This window comes from Eptatretus burgeri, chromosome 18, assembly GCF_056783735.1.
Source record: "Eptatretus burgeri isolate ZD-2024b chromosome 18, Ebu_testis_v1, whole genome shotgun sequence".
NCBI classification, from domain to species: domain Eukaryota; kingdom Metazoa; phylum Chordata; class Myxini; order Myxiniformes; family Myxinidae; genus Eptatretus; species Eptatretus burgeri.
In genome coordinates this window covers 41838197-41863020 of record NC_140978.1, presented here as the reverse complement: position 1 = coordinate 41863020, position 24824 = coordinate 41838197, and the positions used below count along the sequence as shown (strand labels likewise).

General features: G+C 44.2%; 1 protein-coding gene across 4 annotated transcripts in view; it reads left to right on the top strand.

The window, feature by feature from the left end:
* Nucleotides 1–24824, top strand: part of LOC147008981 (glycine receptor subunit beta-like) — a 144950-nt gene that overhangs the window by 101849 nt on the left and 18277 nt on the right. For all 4 annotated transcript variants that reach the window (XM_085864645.1, XM_085864646.1, XM_085864647.1 and 1 more), the window contains 2 exons: nucleotides 8897–9045; nucleotides 21664–21867. In XM_085864645.1, the coding sequence (XP_085720771.1) occupies nucleotides 8897–9045; nucleotides 21664–21867 (353 nt within the window). The remainder of the gene's footprint in view (nucleotides 1–8896; nucleotides 9046–21663; nucleotides 21868–24824) is intronic.

Sequence of the window (24824 nt, the reverse complement as noted above, 5' to 3'; positions counted from 1 at the left end):
AATGGTTCTTGAGAAATCTGAGAAATGCTCAAAATGAATGCTTCCAGCTCATCATGCTGCTCTAAGTTTTATCACGTATCAGCGAAGCTCAATGATCCTGGTTATTATTACGACCCCTCAGGTTATTATTATTTTTGGTGAGACTGTGATTTTTCAAAATGCCGTTCATAAGAACAAAGACATAGTACCACTTAGACAAGAACTGCACGTCCTCATCATGCAGATTATTGTGTATCACGAAAGGTACAGCGAATATTTTTCACGGAAGGCAAATACAAAGGGAACGGAGGGGGTAACATTTGGCAGACTTGAAGGGTCGCCACGTATTTGCCGTGAGAACTAGGGAATGTGGATACTCACTCACCGATGGAGTTTTGTTGGGATATTTGTGGGGACACCGTCATTTGTGATGATGACAGCGACAGCGCTAAGTAGTCCGGAGAATATGCTGATCATCGTGATTGTTGCGACGATATTTTGCGGAAATTACTCGGTACCCCAATGTTATCTTTGTCCACAAATTCTTTCTAAAACGAACTTCCACACACGCCGGGAGGCACCTTTACCTCGAGAAGGCTGTGCTCCGGGAGCAGTTTCCTCTCTTCGGTTATCGACCCACCTGTAGTTCTTTTATGGACATCTCTCTTTGTGTGGCTCATTGCTCCACCACGGGACCAGCCCGAGCCTTTGCAAAGAAAAAAATAAAAAGAACTAACGAATACAACACGACATTGATTAAGGCCCAATCTTGATGCTCCATTCCCTTTTCTCCTCTTAGCAAACAATCCTTTCTCTTTGTAATCAATGTAAACACAGTATCCGGCTGTTTTGTGTGCTGTCCTGGAGTTTATTTTATTAAAGATTGTAATGGCGTCGCCACATAAGTTTTGTCTCAATTTTGTTTTGTTTTTTTGTGTTGCAGAGCATTGTGTTACAGCTGCACGATATTCTCTCCATTTTATGCTCGGCCAAATGTTTCACTCGATCTATTCTGATTCTGATGTACCGTCCTCTGTTATAGTGTGTTGGTGCTGCCAAAGCAGTTTCTTGGCAAGGGTTATGCTGGTTGATTTGCCATTGTCTTCCTCGCAGTTGTTAGGACAGGAATGTGTGATGTGTTCAAGGTGCCGCCGATTGCTCGCCGACTCTTCGCGAAGGAAACAGTGAGGTCTTCAACGTCCACCAAATAATGCCAGTAAATTAGTCGCCAAATTTAACGTCTATCCGAGGGATGAGGGACGGCATGCACATTGATGAATTCCACGTAAAACTGGACAAGCGATGCAAAAAAAATTTCGTTCTGACGACAGCAGAATTAGTTTTTCATTTCAATAAAATACCAAAAGAGAGAACGAACACCCTTTTCGTTCGTTTTCAACTTTTATTGCATTTTTTTGCAATGAACAATATGTTGAGCCTGTATTCGGAGATTGGATATTTTGGCTATTTTGTGATTCCGTCACGACAGTTTACCGGCCATGAAAATTGGATGAGACTACTTTCGAGCAGAAAGCGGGTGAAATTCATGAGTTCATCAGTTGAGCTTTTGCGATATGTATCGCGCAGTTGCAAGAATTTGGTATACGAACAGAGTTTTCGTAATAAAGATACCTTCCCGCAACCTTCCCCAAGGAGACGGCGGTCTCCGTGGGTTAACCTGAGGCGGTCCCTTCGGGTGGGTGCCTGGAATGTCCTATCCCAAACAGAGGATGATCACCTGTCTCTGTTATCATCTGAGCTCAAGCGTTTGGACATCGGGATTGCAGCTCTCTCTGAGGTTCGGAGACCGGATTGCGGCAAGATAATGGTGGGTGGTTACACCTACTATTGGTCTGGTCGCTCTGATGGTTACCATACCCAAGGAGTTGCTGTAGCTGTGTCCAATAAGCTGACCACAATGATAATTGAGGTAACACCGGTCAACGAGCGTATTATGAGATTAAGGATTCGTCACTCCTTAGGTGTCATTTCCCTGGACTCTGTTTATGCTCCGACTGAGGCGAGTGATCTCACCGTGAAGGACGCATTCTACGCCACGCTCGAGTCTGTGGTTGATCAGTGCCCCAGATGAGATGCACTTCTAGTCTTGGGGGATTTCAATGCATCGACTGGAACTGATAGGGACGGTTATGAGGTGTGTGTTGGTCCCCATGGGTCAGGAACTATGAACCAGAATAGCACTAAGTTCCTTGACTTTGCAAGAAGTCATGAACTTAGGGTGGCTGGTTCATGGTTTCAGCGCCCACAAGCTCATCACTGGACTTGGTATTCCAACGCTGGCGGTGTGGCAAAGGAGATTGACCATGTCCTCATTGACGGTCGTTGGAGGATGATCCAGAACTGCAGGGTCTACCGGAGTGCTCAGTTCCTCAATACTGACCACAGGCTTGTTGTAGCAACTCTAAAGCTGCACCTTAAATCCTGGAGAATGGTACCATCCCAGCCTAGGCTGGATGTTGCCAAACTCAGGGATGAGAGAGTAGCTGAGGAGTTTGCGAACAGGCTGAGTGGACACTTGGGGGGTCTGGGTGCTTTGGGGGGTCCTGAAGAGTTGTGGAGCGCCTTCATGACCACCGTCCTTGATGTTTCCTGTGGATGTCTTGGAGCTCACCGCAGGGCAAAGAAGAATTTTGTCTCTCAAGGGACACTGGATACCATTGACCAGAGTTGCAGGGCCAGGCTGAATGGCAGAGCTGAGCTGTTCAGGGAGCTGAGGCATAAAACTGTACATGCACTGAGGGTGGACAAGGAGGCCAATGAACAAGGAATCTGTGAGGGGGTAGAGCATCACCTGTGGACAGGTGATTCTCGTCCCTCTTACAGGGGAATTCGCGCATTGCGTTCATCCAAGCCCATCCCTCGGAGCACTGCAGTTAGAGCAGAGAGTGGTAGGCTCTTGACAGAGGAGTCTGAAGTGAAGGCCCGCTGGGCCGGTTACTTTGAGCGGTTGTACCAGGCTGATCCCCCAGCTGTCGAGTTGGACGTCAAGGGTGTTACAATCCCTGATGCTGACCCTCGAATCAACTGTGGTCCACCTTCGCTTGTGGAAACACGGGCTGCGGTGAACCAGTTGAAACAGGGCAAAGCTCCAGGGATCTGTGGCATCCATGCTGAACTTCTCAAGGCTGGTGGAAATGCTGCACTCGTGTCGTTGCATGCAGTTTTGTGCTCTGCCTGGAACATAGGCATCATCCTAACCGATTGAAAGAGAGGCCTTGTTGTTCCTCTCTGGAAAGGGAAGGGTGATCGCCAAGACTGCATCAACTACCGAGGGGTGACGCTGCTCTCAGTGCCGGGCAAGGTCTTTGCTCAGATAATTCTTGATAGGGTTCGCCACCATCTGCTTGAGCACCAGCATCCAGAGCAGTCAGGCTTTACACCAAAGAGGTCAACGATTGACCGTATCCTTGCTCTTCGTGTCCTCGCTGAACGCAGACGAGAGTTTCGGCGCTTGCAGCCTATGTTGATCTCTGTAAAGCGTTCGATTCAGTGAATCGGGTTGTTCTCTGGAGGATTCTTGGTCTTCGTGGGGTACCACCAAAACTGATCGATCTGATGTCTGAACTCTACTCTGGTACTGAGAGTGCTGTGAAGTGTGGTGGTACCATCTCTGACTTATTTCCAGTTGTTACTGGAGTTCGTCAGGGGTGTGTACTGGTCCTCACACTTTTCAGCACTTGTATGGACTGGATTTTAGGGAGGATGTCGGAGAGATCAAGCTGCGGTGCATCGTTTGGGAATGTCAAGATCTCGGACCTTGATTTTGCAGATGATGCAGTCATCTTTGCAGAGACTTTGGATATCCTTTTGGGGGCCCTCGAGATGCTGAATGAGGAGTCAAAGCCGCTGGGATTACGGGTTTCTTGGGTCAAAACTAAGATCCAGGCTTTCGGTGACATCTTGGATGCTGCTGTCCTGTCTGTGTCTGTTTGTGGTGAGGATGTTGAGGTCGTGGAGAGATTCACTTACCTTGGCAGTGATATTCATGTCTCTGCTGGCTGTGAGTCAGAGGTCAATAGACGTCTGGGTCGGGCCTGGGGAGTCATGGATTCACTGGATCATGGGGTGTGGTGCTGCCGGTGCCTGTGCGGGAGGATGAGGGTCAGAGTCTTCAGGTCCTTGGTGCTTCCAGTCTTGCTCTATGGATGCGAGACTTGGACTCTAACCAAGGATCTGAGACAGAGACTTAATTCCTTTGGTACCAGGTCTCATCAGAGAATCCTTGGCTATCGCTGGTCAGATTTTGTGTCCAACTAGCGGTTGCTGAGAGACTCGGATGAGATTTGTTACCTGCATATTCTGTGAGCATCAGTTTCGGCTGTATGGACATGTGGCTCGTTTTCCTGACGCTGATCCTGCTCACCAGATTCTCTCAGCGAGGGAGTCTCATGAGTGGAGGAGGCCAGTGGGCCGACCATGTGCCTCGTGGTTGCAGCAGGTTGACCATCATCTCAAGGAGATGGGGATGGGCCTGGCATCTGCCTGGGGGATGGCCAGACGGAGGCCCCTGGAGTACCGGCGGAAAGTGGACGCAGCGACGCGCTGTTCTGCACATGCTCCCATACCTGACCTGACCCGTAACCTATGTCCTTTGGTGTGATTCCGTCACGCAATTTCAATTAATGATTACTAATTAAGTGCTATTTGTCTTGGAATTTATTTTCCACTTATCATTCCTATTGGTCATGTTTGTCATTACAAAAGCATTATCATCGTGACATTTTGGGATACAACTTGAAAATATGAATCTGAATCCAGAAAAGTCTCGCAGAAATGGTGATTCCGTCACACTGGAATTCATGATTTTGATGAATCGCCCTGACTGTGAAACACCAGGATGATAGTTCATTCCTGGGTTGGGATTCGAGCCCACAATAGATAGCTGGAGGAGAGTGTGCATACCTCAAGGCCATCCTTCCAGCCCGAATCAGAGTATAACCCTCCCTGAATAATCACACTGCACATTGCAATAATTGATCTCTTGACGAAGTAATTAATCTAACAATGCTCCCTGCACCATTCAGGAACATGAAACATCATTTGATGTGAAAAACTCGATGTATTATATGCTTTCAATCTGAAATTCAAACTCAAGTCAGGGTTTTCAACCCATCAGCACAGCCGCAGTACTTCTGCCACCATTAGGATTGTCCCTCTTTCTTTGTCTGGCGTTCAGGCTTGGGCTACCAGGCAGCATCGGCCATGTTTTTGACTATCGTGACATGTAGTTATGGACCTTTGCGGTGGCTGTACGACCATTTGTGATTGGTCAGTGAGATTAGCTTTCACTCACTGGACCAATGACAAATCCCAGGAACTCAGGTATGAAATAGGTTGATGTTAGTTAGTTTGGTATGCAAAAATGATGTTAAATGTTGCACAAGTAGGCCTACTAAATTCATTTGGCTCATTCGAAATTCATTCGAATGTGAACATTCGGCTCTGATTGGCTTCGTGCGATGATGCTCCCACTCGATCGCTCTCTCTCCCCTTTGCACTCTTCCTTTTTATAATGCCACTCAATTCCACAATTTTGATAGGTCCTGCATCTTACAAGTACGGGTTATGGCTTCTTCTCTTCTCAAAAAAATAGGTTCCCACAGATGATAATTGTTATTATTAACAGAACGCACAGCACTTGCATGAGCTTGTCTCTCTCTCTGTGTCTCTCTCCGTCTCTCTCATTTTTCTCAAAGGTTCCCACAGAAAATGAGTGTTCTTATTAGCCTAACATGTAGCACACTGTAGAACCGTCTCTAATCCTTCACCATCTCTTTTATTGCTGCATTGTCCATTCTTAATCACATGACTTGCACTACCCCACTCCTCCCACAACCCCACTGTTGACATTTATTGGGAGCAATGACCTTTAACCTGCTATACGTCACCAGATAATATTTACACTCTCTCCGACACGTCTGTGGGACCGTACTCTGTGCAGAGCGTTCGTGCTGCCTAATCAGTCTCTTTGGTTGGCTATTGGGCACAATCCTGGACAGGTCGCCACTTCGACACAGGATACCAGCAAGCTGGCACTCATTTTGCCGACCTTGGAAAGATGACAAGCAGAGTCAACCCCACCTGGTATTAATTCAACCGATTAAATAATTTTTATTTCAGCAATTGAACACACCAATGAAATAATTAAATTTTTGATTAAATAATTAAAGAATTCAACAATTAAAAAGCCGAGTGGGATTTCAACTCAGGATCCGAGGATCCCAATCCCATCACTCCAACCATTAAGCCAACACCAGACATACACATCTGTGCATCCCAATTATTCTCAACCCAGCACACCGTGCATTAGTTATTTTGCATTGTGATTGTGAATATATCGATATTTTGGGGTAATCAAAAAAGTTAGGGTGTCTCAGAAAACTTTGATCTACTTATTCATCAGGCTTACTTTGAATAAATACACATTAAAAAAAGAGCACTTGACACAAATATCAATTTCAAGCTTGTCAGTTTCCTGTCCATTGTGTTCAAATATTATGATATATCACTGCTGCAAAGCAAAACACATCACATGTTTAATTACATCCTTCACTGTGTGTCATTGCTTGTCAAATAGAGTGAAAGAAACATTGACAAGGCACCTCTGTTTTTGGTCAAATTTCTTTGCTATTCCTCTGATGAATGCACCCCTTTTCTTCCTGACAAGATCACATTAAGTCCAATGGTATTTGCGTCTGTTGATGACGTCACATTGTAATGTGGGGGAAAAAAGGACTTTGGAGTCACAATAGAAAGTGCTTTTTCTGTTTGTGCTAAGGTTTTGTGGAGAGTGTTTGGGGGTTTTTTGCATATATCACACGAAACAATATGGATTAGGAAACCGTTTTGGGGAAGAGATTAAAATGTGGGGTCAGAGTATATATAAATATAAATACAGTATATATATATATATATATATATATATATATATATATATATATATATATATATATATATATATATATATATATATATATATATATATATGTATATATATATATATATATATATATATATATATATATGTACATATATATATATATATATATATATATATATATATATATATATATATATATATATATATATATATATATATATGTATGTACATATATATATATATATATATATATATATATATAAATATATATATATATGTATGTACATATATATTTATATATATGTATATATATATATGTACATATATATTTATATATATATATATATATATATATATATATATATATATATATATATATATATATATAAAAATATCCTGAAAACCCCGGAATCCTGCTACAGGTGCCTCAACGCACCATAAACTTGTCAATATCCTGTCCGCGCTCGGTTCATTTCCACAGTTTAAATTTTGAACATTAAAAATGTTTATAAATGACCAGAGAGTTGTATTCACACATTGTTACTCTGGACATGTCTGGACGTTGGTTGTCTCCAAGCGATGTTTGTCTCCAGATGTGTCTGGGTGGCATTTATCTCCATTACGGTGTTTATTCTGGATGGTATTTATAGTATGACTGGTAGAAAATGGATTTCAGACATTATTTTGTTTCCATCTTCATTGTTATTATATGCAGAATTATTTTGATGAGACAGTGTGAATTGTAATTCATGCTCCAGCACACGTCTGTCTTCCCTTCCCACAACCCTCCTCCATACCCAGCACCTCCTCACTCTCCGTCATCCCTCCTCGCTCCCCTCTCTCCATTTTTTCCATCCCCACCCTCACTCTCCCCTCCCTCCTCCACTCTCCTTGCTCCCATTCCTCTCTCTGTCCCCCCCCTTCCTTCCCCCCCTCCCCGTTCACTCTGCCTTCCTGTTCCCTCTTCCCTTTTGCTGCCCCTCCCTCCTCTTTCTCTCTACACCTTCTCCTCTCCCCCCCCTTTCTCTCTCTCCACTCCATTCCCCCCTCTCTCTCCACTCCTCCCCTCTCTCTCTCCACTCCTCCCCTCTCTTTCTCCACTCTGCCCCCCTCTCTCTCCACCCCTCTCTCTCTCCACCTCCTCTCTCTCTGCCCCTCTCTCTCTCTCCACCTCCTCTCTCCACTCCCTCTCTCTCTGTTTCTCTCTCTCTCTCTCTCTCTCTCTCTCTCTCTCTCTCTCTCTCTCTCTCTCTCTCTCTCTCTCTCTCTCTCTCTCTCTCTCTCTCTCTCTCTCTCTCTCTCTCTCTCTCTCTCTCTCTCTCTCTCTCTCTCTCTCTCTCTCTCTCTCTCTCTCTCTCTCTCTCTCTCTCTCTCTCTCCACCCTCCCCCCTCTCTCTCTCTCCACCCATCCCCTCTCTAACCCCTCTTTCTCTCCACCCTCTTTCTCTGCTCCCCCTCTTAGTATTTCCTTTAGCGAAGCAACAGCTGGTATTTGTTCATAATAATATCATAGAGCCTTCTCATTTGGAGTATGATGTGTTGTGATCAATAAAATTTATTTTCAAACATTATACCGTAGCACATTGCCAACTGAAGGTGGGCCGACAAAGGTACTCCTGCCCTCAGGGTGGGAGTGCCCTCTGATTGTAGTAATAGTTGGTTTCTGGCTATCTACAAATGTGCATCCTGTGCTATTATATTGATGTATGTATGTGTATATTACACATAATATCATTGGTCTGCATTGTGTATGCTGCAAAAACAGAAGTGGCATGAATTCCAAAAATAGTTTTCAACTCAACCCGAGGCCAACGCTGGCTGTCGTACAAGAAATCATATATCCGATTCAGAATGCCCAATCCCACCAGGTGTACAGTAATTGTGCCTGTCATGTTGGGTCTGTCATTGTTGTATACCTTTGAGGCCTGCAAGCGCTGGTGACATTGAGGTCTTTATGAAAAACTATTTTGTTTGAAAGTAATGATGTGACCATAGTTTTTGCCTTCTTCATTGCAGGCATTTTCTCCGTTCTCAGCTTGTCCTCTGAAAGCATGTCCTTTTCGGCACAGCTTCCGAAGGTCTCCTATGTAAAAGCCATCGACGTGTGGCTCATAATGTGCCTGGTCTTCACCTTTGCCTCACTTGTGGAGTATGCCGTCGTGCAGGTCAGTAACCCAGAAAAGTCGGCGTGATTGTTGCAAAGTTCTAAAATCTCAGACCCATAAAATGAGAGGATCATTCGGATTTGCATGTACTCAGAGTAAGGGAGTGCCGATAAATCTTAGCTGCACAAGTAATCAATGCCATCTTTTCGATTATCGGTGCCCACAGCACGTCGTGCCCGTGCTGCTACTCACTTGCTTGAGTAACTACCACTTCCGAAGAACGCATACACCACTAAAGATTGCCGATGCCACTCAAGGTGAACCAACGGCACAAATGTCAGCGCAGACCCATGTTTTTACTGCTCAGCGGCCTCCGTCAGGGTCCAATGGTTCTTTCATAGTACGCTCTGTTGCCTTGGATATTATGTCTTGACAAAAAAAAAACCAAGGCCACTGCCAAGTAGGGAAGAATATCATCCTATGCAGCTCTGTACTGCCGTGAAGGCAACCGGAGTCATCTCTATTGTCCCTGCCATTTCAAACGCCGGCTACCTGCAGCTGAGTTTTGGTCATCATTGGAAGTCATCGGCCATTTCATAGGACTTGGGTAGATTATTCTCCTTCTTTTGACTTGTTGCACTTGAAAATTTTTAAGGGAGGATGACATCTTACATGGACCCTTTAAAGGCTTCCCCAATTCCAACCTGCCTTCGACTGAATGGGATCGTGTCTGCCAAAAGTCTTATTTATCTACACCATCGTTGCCATAGATTCCCTCGATCCCAAAAAAGAATATCATGAAAGTCCCCAAATGTATACTTCACCTTCACCTTCACCATGATTAATTCTGTGAATGAAACGCAGTCATTTTCCTTAAAGAGCCACAGACTCAAATCTTTTTTGAAATATTTCTGAGTTCCCATCAGTTGAAATTCACCATTTAAAAAAATTGTTTTAATTTATCATTCCAGACAAATTCTTCTGAATTGTTTTAATTCCGAATCTTTTTAATTTTTTTTTTTAGTTATCAGCCTTTCAAAATTATGCAATAATGCTAGCTAACAAGGCCTTTCACGCATGCGTGCATTGTGTGCGTTTTAGTGACTCACTTCAACGAGCTGGGACACCTTTAACCTGCCCTCGCTCGCATGAAAGGTGTTCGTGAAATGGAGTTTTAAACATAATTTTCAGCATTTAAACAAAAAAAGTGGAAATTTAAAATGCTTCATCAGAATGTTGTGTTCTTGGATGCAAATCGGACTCACGGAAATATGTAAAATACGAGAAATATCCCTGGATGAGAGGAGTCAGGTTCTTACCATTTCCTGTTAATACGAGCGAGCGACGACGGACACGCATGCAATATCTCAATATCTCAATATCTCTCTCTCTCTCTCTCTCTCTCTCTCTCTCTCTCTCTCTCTCTCTCTCTCTCTCTCTCTCTCTCTCTCTCTCTCTCTCTCTCTCTCTCTCTCTCTCTCTCTCTCTCTCTCTCTCTCTCTCTCTCTCTCTCTCTCTCTCTCTCTCTCTCTCTCTCTCTCTCTCTCTCTCTCTCTCTCTCTCTCTCTCTCTCTCTCTCTCTCTCTCTCTCTCTCTCTCTCTCTCTCTCTGACACACTGACATGACACACTTGACGCACACACCGCTACTTATAGTAAATATAATTATAGAAGTTGATTTTTTTTTTAACATATTCTGTGCATTCACAAGCTCCAGATATGTCCTTCCCATTGATATGCAGAAGCACCCAATCCAGATACGGTGTCTCCGTCCCACTCTTTCATTGTGCAGAGGCACACCCGAACCCAGCTTTGTCTCAGGTACTTTTCCAAGTATCTTTGGCTTATTTTAGAAGATTGTTGAGCCATTTCCGGTAACAATCCTTATCGCGTATGAATGATAGCAGGTAACCTGCCCTGAGGATCGTTATTTCCAGGTTTCTGCGCGTATGCGCCGAACACTCGGGGGGGGGGGGGTGGATTACATCATTTTTGAAAGTCCTGTATTTGCTTAATACAAATTTAAAACTTTAGGCATTATTGATGCCCACTACGTAATATAAAAGTAAATTTATTGTATTAATTATATTATTTACTCGAGAGCCAAAAGCTTCCTACCCACTTCCCTCCCTCATTGTCCTTTAATTCATTGGAGTTTACAAGAGTCAAAATTACCTTTTTTCTCCCTTATTATTCATTCATTCATTATTGCAAAACATTTTCCATTCACCTCTTCATTGTTCTAAGTCTTCATAATTTATTTGGGTGATTGAAATTGGTCCTTAACTTTTGTTTATGAAATATGCAGTGGCATTTAAGTCGGTCAAAATGACAGACTTAGTAAATTCCTTCAAAAATCTTCTCCTCCACACCCACCAGTCAGAATGCCACCAAATATTGGTTTCAACATTGGGCCAGAGTAGGAGTGTTAAATTGTGGAGGTCTTGCTGATCATGTGACTGGAAATGTCAAAATGGCCGGTTGAATCAATTTTTGTGAAAATCACATAAATTCTTTCAAAAAATCTTCTTCTCCAGACTCACCAGTCAGAATGCTACCAGATATTGGTTGCAACATTAGGCCAGGGCTCAGATAAGCTCCAGGTCCAGTGGTTCTATTTTTGGGGAATTGTTTTTATCGTGTGGGTAATCTATACCCATAATCACGTGTCTTCTGATTTGATGCATTTGCTGAATATGAAAATGGTGGCAAGCTTGAGAACAAGGAAGGCGGAACAGCAAATATTTATGTTTCTGCTAAACAAGCACACCGATCCTTTTGAAATACACTGATGATTAGCTGCTCATTATGGTGATGATTGCACGTCAAGGACCCCCATAATCGAGGAACACCTTGGGAAAAAGCCGTTATTTGAACAAGATGCTTTTGATGAATTGCATCCTGCACTGGTTGCGCATACACGTCGAAAAGAATTGTCGACAAACGTTTCTGCTCTGATCAGACAAGTGTGTGTCCAAAGCTGGAGAGCACCTTGAAAAGTACGGCAAGGTCCACGTTTGTCTTTTTTAATATACAGGCACTTTACATTCGAGATTTGTTCAGAATATACAAAGTCCTGACAAATTTGAAGCACTCTTGTATTATTATTACCTTCGCATTCTGCGAAAGGTTATGTTTTGGTCGGCGTGTATTTATTTATTTATTTATTTATTTGTTATCTTGTGATTCGTATAACTCAAAAAGTATTAAACCGAATTGCATGAAATTTGGTGGGATGATTGGTTATTAGCCAGGAAGCATTCGATTAGATTTTGGGATCGTTCGGGTTAAAGGTCAAGGTCAAAATCGTCTTTTTACGATAACACGGTCAATTTTTATTCAATTTACATGCAACTAACGCCAAAATGTTCAGAATTCAACGCCTCATCTTGTGATATGCAATATGACACAATGACGCCCGTACTCTTGTTACCGGTTAGGGGTCAAAGGTCAGGGGGGTCACGACCTTGAAAAATATGCGGTTTTTGTCATAACGCGGTCAATTCTTGTCCGCTTTACATGAACCCAGCACCAAAATGTTCAGAATTTAATGCCCAATCTTGTGACACAATGACGTCATAACACATGTCACCGGTTGGGGTAAAAAGTCGGGGGGTTCACGCCCTTGAAAAATATGCGGTTTTCGGTATAACTCAGTCAATTCTTATTCGATTTGCATGAAACCAGCATCAAACGAGATTACCTTCTCTTGTTGAAACGTTGTATTCACCGAGATTGCGAGTGAAGACTCGCCAAAACGACGTGAGTTGATTGTTGTTTCGTCCGTAGCCCCCGAAAGTCGGGGGGGGGCGTCATGACATTATAGATATGTGGTTTGTGTCATAAGACCATTCATATGAAACCAGTTCCCCACACTCATACCAAGAACAAAAAAGTTGTGGCGGCGAAGGTATGCGCTCTATGAGTGCCCGTTCTAGTATTGATCTGTTTTAGTGAAAATCATGAGCGGCTGGCAGGATGTCCTCAAGGTATGCACACTTGCCTCTTCAGCTGCTTAGCCTGGGTTTTAATCCAGACTCGGCTATAAACTGTCATGTCGGTGTTTCACAGGCAGGGTGATTCATCAATGAGTGTGTCGTCCCTCAGATGGGTGTCCCGTCTGCCAACATTTATTGGTGTGCGCTAATGATCCCATGGTGTCCTTCGTAAAGAGTAGGCAAGCTGTCGTCGGCAGCATGAGCAAATTACAAATTCCTGCCCTTACCTACAGGGGGGTACTGCATCAGTGGCACAGTCGTGCTCCCACCAATGACGCAACCAGCAGCCACAGGCTTTATACAACATGGATGAATAACATGAGGTGTCAGCAACGTAAACATATGGTGATATGAAGATGGAAATAAAAGGGATGCGGGTTTCGTATTTGGGTTGAGATGTCTCCAGGAATGGAAATACTTATTATTCAGTCTCATGACTCCTCAAATCGTTATATTAATAAATTAATAGACTAAAAATTGCAATATTTTAAAATACTGGACTTAAAATATTTAGCCTGCAGTTCAAGGATGACATCAGGGTTATACTTCATTTATGATCGAGTAGGTTATTTGCTCCGTCTAATCTAATCGGACAGGAGAGGGGATTATGCAATTGTATACCTGCAAGTTATATTCCAGGTGGTTTTCCCTTAGCCTTCCCAGAGGAAGTGGTCCTGGGCTACCATAATGGAGGGTGTTCTGAAAAGACCCGGACAACTTCGGTTGTTAATATATTTAGAACTACAAATGAGACGATGATACCCTTTGGTTTATATGATAAATAAACTCATATAGATTTATGCACCCCATCGATACACTTCAGTGTGAGCTCTGTTTGTCACGCGCATGACATAAAGGCGGTACACGAGTTCTTGCCATGTTCGGCTCGGCATGTTTGCGTCCACCAATGCGCATGCACCTGTGATCCGAGAATGAAGAATCCTGCAGGTTGCCACCTTAACGTTGTAGACAACATCTTGTAGACACAGAAAAAAAAATCAAAGGGGTTATTCAAGTCTGGTGATCGTGGGGGCCAGGTGGGTTGCTCCATCTTGGCCAATCCAGCGAACTGGAAATCTTTCATTCAGGATGGCTCAAACGACTAAGGCCCAATGAGGGGGAGCGCCGTCCTGTTGAAAAATGATATCGGGTTGCAGGTCTTCAATCGGTGGGAAGGCGAATCCTTCCAACATGTTCATATACATTTTTGAGGTCACTGTATCCTCCACAAAGAAAAACGAGCCCACCAAGTGGTCATGGAGAAGGCCACACCACACATTGACCTTTGCACTTTTGCGTATGTGTTCAATGACCACGTGGGAGTTTTCCGAGCCCCCAGATCCTCACATTGTGCCGGTTGACCTTTCCAGATCCATGAAAGTAAGCTAAGTCTGTGAACATGACCTTTTCCAGGTAGTCTTCGTCATCCTCTTTGCGATTGAACATTTCCAAGGCAAACGACTTGCGTTTGAGTCATCATTTGTTTTGAGTTCCTCAGAATCTGCACCTTATAACCATAAAGCTTCAGCCTTTTTTGAAAAATCCTGTGAACAGTTGGCAGTTGGTAGTCCCAGTTCTCTGGCTGTGCATCAAATTGATTTTCTGGAACTTTGTTGAAATGATTCACGCACTCGTTCAGCGTCTGCTACACTTGTGCTTGGTCGACCGATACTTTTCTGTTTCTGACAACTTTGAGACTCCTTAAACCTCTTGTACCCACTCTCTGAAACTTGCCCACGCTGGCGGATTCCTTCCATATCTTGTACGGAAATTACGCTGAACTTGCATGTCGGATTTTCTCACGATGAGCCATTCAACGCACAGAGCTTTCTCCTGTGGAATCGCCATTATTTTCTTTTACATTTAACCAACAGACCTGAAAGTAAAGAAAACTTTACGAGTTTCTATATCATACAAAATAAAGATTATAGTTGTATCAATTGTGGTACTATATGTATTAACAACCAAAGTTGTCGAGGTCTTTTTGGAACACTGTACAATAGTTGACTTTGTTCAAAAGGACAGAACTCTCCCACTTCGAAGGAACCTGTTAATTACATCATTTTTACTTCCTTTATTTCAAGGAAATATGTTCAAAAGAACACTACCGGTGTGTGTAGGAATCCATCGAGGAAGTACCTGGGGCCCAGTTTTCTTCATAATCTAAATAATCGACACTCAAATGTTCTGGAAAATGCTCTCCATGTTTGTAGATAACTCCACATTTTGTTGGAAAGAGCCCCCATCCCACCGTGTGTCCCACTGACAGGCAGACAGCCGCTGGGCCGCTCCCTTCCGATCTCGATTTGATTAGATGCTAGTATAACTAGAACAGTACTCGGGAGAATGCATACCTTCACCAGACTGAACAGTTTATATTTTGTATTATCCCACTGATAGGCTAGATCTGCATCTAGACCTCCAAAATCTAATCGGCTTGTTCGTGTCACCGAACCAACATGTCCACCAAGTTTTGTCCGAATCCGTCCACAACTTTTGAGATATCATGCTATATATCATTGTTGGAATGATCTCTCAATGGTGAAGAATCACTTAAATAATTATCGTATCTGTATCCGGATTTGTACCTTCACAAAAGTGCAATCGATTTGTCCTTGTCACACACCCAACCTGTCCACCAAGTCTCAGTCAAATTCATCCACAATTATTTGAGATATCCTGCCCACAGACAGACAAAGATAGACAGACAGACAAGCAAGATTGAAAACATACCTTCGGTGGTGGAGGTAATAAATGTAACACTCGTTTCAATCTTGGCAAATCTTATTCTCACCCTGTTGTTTCGGAAGGATCAGCAAACGAACCCACCTATCTTTATCTATTCTCAGCTACTGGAAGAGGTTCAATCTCTTGAACTTCTCGGCCTCATCATCAGCCATGAGCTTTCCTGGGACGACCGCGTAGCAAAGTTGGTCTCTAAAACGAGCCACAGACTGGGCGTAGATTTTGCCAAATAATTCCTTGAGTATTAAAGCCACTCACAGCCGACAATTATTTTGTCCCCAGCTCAATGGAGTACTGCTCTCTCATATGAGCTGGCTCTCCAGCATCAGATTTGGCTCTCATGGATTCTGAGTAATCCTAAAGCTCAACATTATTGTCTCATCCCATGATGAGGCTCCAAGCACAAGGTCTTGTTCTCACCTCACAGGCAGGTTGATGGTCTCTCTGTTACTGAGCACCTCTTCTCCAATATTTCTCCCTTTGCACCCTCAGTCCTCCGGCACTCCATATCAACTCCGGGATGCACGCATTCTTCCAGTTACCCTCCCCTGAATTCTGTGGAAACAAAAGGTCTCAACGTCATTTGAATCTCTCAAAATGAACTGAAGTACAAAGCCTTCGATTTTGGTTCAGGTTCAAATCCAGATCCAACCTATCAGTGGAATACAAAACATAAAGTGTTCAGCCTGGTGGAGGGAGGTGCTCCACAAAGTACCTGTTCTCATTCAAAATGAGATCCCAAAATGCCACCAATCTGCAAGGAAAAATTGCTTGTGCTCATTAGATGTTCTCGGCTGATATGCATGTCTTGAACGAGGTGGGGTAGGACACCCCTGGCACGAAAGGTGCAGACGAGATATCCCTTCCTGCGTCCCCTTTTTGCTCATGCTAATATGTTCAGTGTCCTGAATGTCCACACCAAAGGGTTGTCCGGTGGATGGTATCATGAGCAATTTCGATTGAATACTGTATTTTCATCACCCCGAACAAAAGGACCAACAAGGATGAATGTATTCAAGCAAGGCAGGCGGTCTCTTGCCTCATCCGTCCTGCCAGGTGCATCTTTGAACAGCACAGTTTGACAGTACAGTACAGTGCTGATAGAAAGTCGACACCCCCTTTCAAATTTTTCACCTTTTGTTGCCTTATAGCCTGGAATTAAATCAGCCTTTTCCGGCCTTTATTTACACATCATAACCCACAACTTCCAAGTGAAAAACAAATTCTACAAATTTCAGAAAATTAATTTAAAATACAAAACTACAATATCCTAGTTCGATAAGTGTCCACCCCACTTATAATAGCAATTGTATATTAGCTCAGGTGTAACCAATCACCTTCAAAATCACACACCAAGTTATTTGGCCTTTACCTGTTTTAAATTGTTGTGATTCTGATTATTTCAATAAAATCAGCTGTTCCTGTAGGTTTTTCCTGCTGGGTAGTGCATTTCACAGCAGTGACTCAACTATGAGCACCAAGGAGCTTTCAAAAGACCTCTGGGATAAAATTTTGCAAGGCACGGACCAGGGGATGGGTATAGCAATAATTCAGAGACCTTGAATATCCCTTGGAGCACAGTCAAGATAATCATTAAGAAGTGGAAGGTGTATGGTACCACCAAGACCCTGACTAGATCAGGCTGTCCCTCCAAACTCGATGATCAATCAAGAAGGAAACTGATCAGAAAGGACACCAAGAAGTCAAAGGCAACTTTGAAAGAGGTACAAGACTTTATGGCAAAGAGTGGTCACTGTGTGCATGTGACAACAATATCCCAAGCACTCCACAAGTATGGCCTGTACGGTTGGGTGGTCCCTTTTGACATTCACCTTGAGGTGAATGTCCCTTTTGAGGTGTGCAAAAAACTACTCCAGAGATTATGAAGCCATTTGGCAAAAGGTTTTGTGCTCTGACAAAACCTCGATGGAACATTTTGCCCTAAATACAAAACGTTATGTTTGGTGTGAACCGAACACAGCACATCACCCAAAGAACACCATCCCTACTGTGAAAGATGGTGGTGGCAGCATGGCATCATGTATGGGGATGCTTCTCATCAATAGGGATTGGGGCACTTGTCAGGATAGAAGGGAAAATGGATGGCGTGAAATAGAGAAAAATAATCGAGGAAAACCTGCTGCCGTCTGCAAGAAAGCTGAAATTGGGACGGAAGTTCACCTTTCAGAATAACAAAGACCCGAAGCACACAGCCAATGCTACACTGGAGTGGCGAAGGAACAAAAAGATAAATATCCATGAGTGGCCGAGTCAGAGCCCCAACCTAAATCCAATCGGAAATCTGTGACATGACATGAAGATTGCTGTCCATCAACGCTCCCCACGCAACTTGACTGAGCTTGAACAGTTTTGCACAGAAGAATGGGAAAATATTGCCAATCAAGGTGTACAAAGTTGGTGGAGACCGATCCCAACAGACTCACAGGTGTAATTGTCATCAAAGGTGCTTCAACCAAGTATTAACTCGGGGGGGGGGGGGGGTGGGTGGACACTTATCCAACCAAGATATTCTAGTTTTGTATTTTTAATAAATTTTCTGAAATTTGTAGAATTTGTTTTTAACTAGGAAGATGTGGGTTACGATGTGGAAAATAAAGGTGGAAAAAGTCTGATTTCATGTAATTTAATTTCGGGCTATAAGGAAACAAAAGATGAAAATTTTGAAAAGGGTGTGCAGACTTTTTTAGGCACACTGTACATCATTGTTGAATAGTTCCTGTAACTATATCGTTGGAACGGTAGGTAGCATGGGCAATTTATCCGTCGTGTTTAAAAGAGAAGGACGTGCGAATAAAAGCAATGATGTCACTTATTCCCAGCGAAGAAATGCTTTCCTCTTGTGGGAGAGAAAGACAATAGGACCCATCAGTTTACCTTCACTTTAATTATAAGGAGAAATCCACATCGTCACGAACATCTCAACCTAACCCGACATCCTTATGTCATTAGCTGTCTTTTAAGATGGGAACAATGATGACAACTGCAAGGAAAAGACGATGTAAAATCAAGTTATAGCTGTTTACAAAGCAGAAGTGATGTCAGAACAAGTGTACGTGCAGAGGTGCAGCAGCATGCACCGAGTAATGCACCAAAACATCAACAAAAACGTCAATTTATCAGCAACACAAGGAACCAAGGGCTGCACACACCTCGACTTTTCTTTCCACATGTTGTTGTGTTACAGCCTGAATTTAAAGTGGATTAAGTGTAATTTTTTTTTGTCACCGATCCACACAAAATACGCCGTAATGACAAGGTGAAGACATGTTTTTCGAATTTTTTTTACAAAATAATTAAAAGCGAAAAGCTGAAATGTCTTGAGTCAGAATGGAATGGAACGAAATGGAAAGAGGAAAACACCAACAGCAGAGTCAACATGTGAGCAGAGACATCGAGGGGAGAGGGAGAAGGGGGTGAACAAGCTGCGCAGGGGCACCAGCCAAAATGGGAGAGCAGTACTCCATTAAGCTGCGAATGAAGGCCTTGTAGGTTGTCATTGAAAACGAAGACATTGTCCTCGCGTATGATGAAAACATTCATTGAGGCATGAGCACACACAACAAGACGTTGTACTCAATTATTTTTTCGGAAGAGAGTGGCATTGCAAATTGAGGCATCAGTACCCAGTGAGTTTGGGTAAAAATAACATGGAGATTACAAAAATGATCAACGACCAGGATCTGAAAAACGAATTTGAGAGAACCTGATGTTGAGCAATGCCGACACTGTTGCAAGGGCAGTAATAAAACGGAACCGAGCTGAGATTCGAAAGCTACACAAAGAAATATTACATCAAATGAATTCCTTTTGGAGTCTGTACATGTTTGGGGTTCAGTGACAATCGTCAAAAGGGCCTTCCGAACAAAGATTTGAAAACAGCAACATATCACAACTCGCTCCTGGAAATATCATTTTTCTAATTTCCACGTTTTATTGATTTAATAGCGGAATACTCTCGGCACCCCCCCCCCCCCATCACCAACTTCAGTGCAGTAATTTGTAGGCATTCTAGTGTGTGTGTGTGTGTGTGTGTGTGTGTGTGTGTGTGTGTGTGTGTGTGTGTGTGTGTGTGTGTGTGTGTGTGTGTGTGTTTGTTTTTTTGTGATTTTTGAGTCTCTTGTTCATCAGTCTTTTTGAACGGTTCTCATCCGACACATCATTACACTATGAGATTACAAGATGGTGGGGGATGTTTTTTTGTTTTTTTTTGTCAGGCACGGATCCATCATTATGGCACGCGGTACGAAAGCCCCCCACAACCCCATTCTTGTAACATTGTCAAATTAGTCCTTCATCTTTCCCTCCCTCCATTTTTTTTTTGTGAAATTGCTCCCTTCTCTCTCACTCTTTCGAGAAAATTCAGGAATCGATACAGCAAACGATGCCATGAGCATCATTGCCCAAGGCCAAACTGGATTGGAGTGGAGTAGAGTCGAGTCGGGTGGGGTGCGGTGAAGTAATATAGCAGTGTGGAGTGTAGTAGAGTTGGATGGGGAGAATGGGACGTCGTGGAGTGAAGTCGGATGGGGTGGGGTGTAGTGAACTGCAGTTTCACAGGGTTGGTTGAGTGCGGTGTAGTGGTGTGGAGTGCACATGGATCGGGTGTGATGGAGTTTGATGAGCTGGTGCATTGGAGTGGAGTGGGGTGCGGTGTACTGGAGTGAAATCAGATGTGGTGGGCTAGAGTGGAGTCTGATGGGGTGGAGTGGAGTCTGATGGGGTGGAGTGGTGTGGAGTGGAGTGGAGTCTGATGGGGTGGGGTGGGGTCGAATGGTGTGGAGTAGAATCTGATGGGATGGCGTGGAGTCTGTTGGGGTGAGGAGGGGTGGAATGGAGTCTGATGGGGGAGAGTGGGTTGGACACAACATGGTGTGTACATGTTGGGAATGTGGGGGTTCGGTGGGGAGGGGGGGGTTGTACCTGGTGTCACATTTCTCTGATATTTCGATATTTGGGGGTCAAGTTTCTTCCATATTTATACATACATTTCATAAACATACCGAGCTTGTGTTCATGTTCCCACTTTTTTTGTGTGATATCCACGATGTGATGAACTGCATGTACAAAGGTCCACTTTGAGTTGTAACCATTTTATCAATATAACTTAGCATTTTCAAATGTTCACAGAAACAAACAAAGGGGGGGGGGGGAATTTAATGTAGGGTTTGAAAGTTTTAATGAGCTGTTTAAAATTTATACTTTACCATTCATCAACATGAAGTATCCTGTAGAATTTTATTGACAGTGACGTAAAAAGAATTAATCTTCTGGAAAGCATCATCAAGATGACCTGACTCAGCTGTTTTACAACTATAATTGCAATTATTGATGTTTTTTTTTTTTTGTAATTTTCCCTGGGTGGCTATCCTGAACATCATCTCACCTTCAATATCTGCACAGGATATCATGGAAGAATCAATGCATCTGGAAACTCCAAGGGCATTCGGTAGAGCGCACACCTCCCCCAGGTTGAATAGTTTACATTTTGAATGCCACTGATCGGTCGGATTTGAATCCAGACCTTCACCAAAATCGAATCGGCTTGTTCTTGTCACTTAACCAACTCATCCACCAAGTTTTGTAATAACTCGTCCACAACTTTTTGAGATGTGCTCACAGACTCAGACAAAGAAACTGACAAACAGGGGTGAAAACATAACCTCTGTCCACCTTAGGTGGTGGAGGTAAAGATTATGATTTACCTGTAAAATAGCAATTAAACGAACCAAGCAGCTTATTGGCTTTTTTTTTTGGATGAGTTCACAAAGGCAGAAACCCACCAATTAAAAACTTTTCATTTCAATCTCTATAGACAGTAACGATGTTCACTAACGAAGCAATTGGTGTTTAAATAATTTCTTTCATCGATCGTTGTTATTGACAGTCTCACTCTCGAAAATCGATGTCACTAACAGGTCATGCTGAATAGTCCGGGCCGCATCGCCGCTGAGAAGGAGCGCAGGAGGATGCGGGAAAGAATGAAGGAATATGCCGACGTAGAGGAAGAGTTTGAGAGGACGAGGGATTCTGCAAGTCCGGTTGGCCGACCATCACCATGCAGTGGAGTACACCCGACCTCCAATGGGATGAGCACACCTGGGCTCTTCGGCACTCTGCAGGTGAAGTGCATTTTGAGATTGACTCGGGCTTGTGGAAAACAACCAAAACCGATGGATTAATTTTGCCGAGGAGGTTCAAATTTGCGGTCGGCGGATCATGAGGTTCGAGTCACGATACCAACGTCGGTTTTGATTACTTTTCCTCTGTACGTAGATCTTTCTTGATGCTCATACGCAAATATACAGTACGTGTCGAGATTTCCCCCCCCCCCCCCCAAAAAAAAGTATGCTTGCCTTCCCAAAGAAGAGAGTTCTTAACCACTTTTGACCTTAAATAGCAAAATGCCATAAATGAGGAAGGGTTTGTTGTTGGGAGAATCCAGAATGGGCCAAATTGCGAAAACCGTGCAGCGGAGAACGCAACAACACAACGAACCCGAGCTTTTCTCAAAAGGCAAAGATTCAAAGTCCAACGTTGAAGCCACCGAGTGATCTTCGTCAGGGACTGACGCAAGCTGTGCGCTCATACATCATTGGAAGAGAGGCATGATCCAGGGGTGGGAGGTGAGGAGTAAGACCACAGGACTCAACATGTGACCATTCACCTTGCAATTCTTCCAATTTTGTTGATCAACACAACGTCGTTTGCATCGATCATCTTCCACATGGAAACGCAATGCACATTATACTCGATGACGGGAGAATGAAATGACAAGAAGAAGGAAATCCACATGATCGAAGTGAAATTTTGTTGAAGTGAACGAGACAACATCTGCTCGTGACCCAATGTAGATCAACATTGAATAACTCGATCAGCACGAATATTGGTCGAACTTCTTTGTGACACTTTTATTGCCGTTATGCAGAAACACAACAGGAAGGAAGTTAAAGAATGGCATTTTGTTTTTATGGGATAAACTATGGATTGGAATATCTGTGAGCCACACAAATTGGCAATTTGCCTTCCCCAATATGGATTGGTCCGTCACGATAACCTGGAGGTACGCGCACTTGCCACTGAGCTGTCTATCCTGGGTTTGAATCCCGACACAGCAATGAACTGCCATCATGTTGTTTTGCAGGCAGAATGAGGCATCGATGTGTGTGCTGTCCCCCGGATGGACGTAAATCCGGGTGTCCCACCTATCGGCATCCATTGGTGGACGTTATAGATCTCACGGATGGAGTCCATGAAGAGTGGCCGAGATATGGCTGGCACCGTGAACAAATTCTAAATTCCGACTCGCTCTGGTTGAGGATCTCCCGTCCAAGTTTTGACCCTCTGGGATTTTAACCCTTTCCAAACAAATGGCGTTGGCAGAACCAACGATCTGGACAGAGTCCGGTGCACGAGAAGAAAAGAAGAAGAATAAGAAGGTGGAGGGATTTTTAATTCAATATTCATTTTAAATTTTTGCTTGATTATTCCACAGAACACTTTGAAGAAAATGCTTATCCTTACAGACAGGGCTTAACAAGATCACTCTCTCTCGAGATGATTATTTCTGAAGCTTCCAAAGGCATCAGGAAAGTTTTAACTTGTTTTTTTGCTTTACTAATTACCTGTTATTTATTTATTATATACGAGCGAATACCACCAGTCGCTTCGCTGACGGGAATACTAAATGGAGGGGAGGGGGGGAGAGACGGGGAAAAAAGAAGAGAGAGAGCGAGAGGGGGGTGGGGGAGGTAGAGAGTGGGGAGAGTGAAGAGGTGGAGGGGAAAACAAAGAGGAGGGAGGAGGGAGAGGGAGTGAGGAGGGGTCGGGGAAGGGAAGAGAGTGTGAGGTGAAAGAAAGGGAAGGCAGACGTGTGGTGGAGCGTGAATTACGATTCACACTACCTCATCAAAATGATTATGCAAGGAATAAGAGACGATGGAAAGAAATAATGTGTGAAATCCATTTTCTACTCGTCATAATATAAATACGGCCTGGAGACGAACGCCGCCCGGACGCGTCTGGAGACAAACACCACCCCGACGCGTCTGGAGACCCACGCCGCCCCGAGACGAACACCGCCCCGACGCGTCAGGAGACGAACGCCGCCCCGACGCGTCTGGAGACGAACGCCGCCCCGACGCGTCTGGAGACGAACGCCGCCCCGACGCGTCTGGAGACGAACACCGCCCGGACGCGTCTGGAGAAGAACGCCACCCGGACATGTCTGGAGAAGAACGCCGCCCGGACGCGTCTGGAGACGAACGCCGCCCCGACGCGTCTGGAGACGAACGCCGCCCAGACGCGTCTGGAGACGAACGCTGCCCAGACGCGTCTGGAGAAGAACGCCGCCCCGACGCGTCTGGAGACGAACGCCACCCGGACGCGTCTGGAGACGAACGCCGCCCGGACGTGTCTGGAGACGAACGCCGCCCGGACGCGTCTGGAGAAGAACGCCGCACCGACGCATCTGGAGACGAACGCCACCCGGACGCTTCTGGAGACAAACACCGCCCCGACGCGTCTGGAGACGAACGCCGCCCCGACGCGTCTGGAGAAGAACGCCGCCCCGACGCGTCTGGAGAAGAACGCCAGAGACACACACACACAGACAGACGGACAGACAGAGAGAGCTGGATAAATCAGTGTGGGAGGAGGGTGCTGCATTGTACTGGGAGGGGATAGAGCAAAGATTGGACAAAGAGAGAAAGGGAAGGGGGTTGGGGAGTTAGCGTAGAGAATATGTTATGTATTATGAATAACACACATGCACACACACGCACACACACACACACAGTGCTTAGCCGATATCGGCAATCTTTTTCAGGTATCGGCAGGTTGTCAATTTAGAAAACACATTAATAGGCAAACGGCTCGGAAATCGGCTGCTAATTCACAACTCACTCTCGATGACGGAGCACGAACCACTCACTCAGGATGACTGAACATGAACCACTCACTCTGGATGACGGAGCATGAACCACTCACTCTGAATGACGGAGCACGGACCACTCGCTCTGAATGATGGAGCACGAACCACTCGCTCTGAATGACGGAGCACGAACCACTCGCTCTGAAT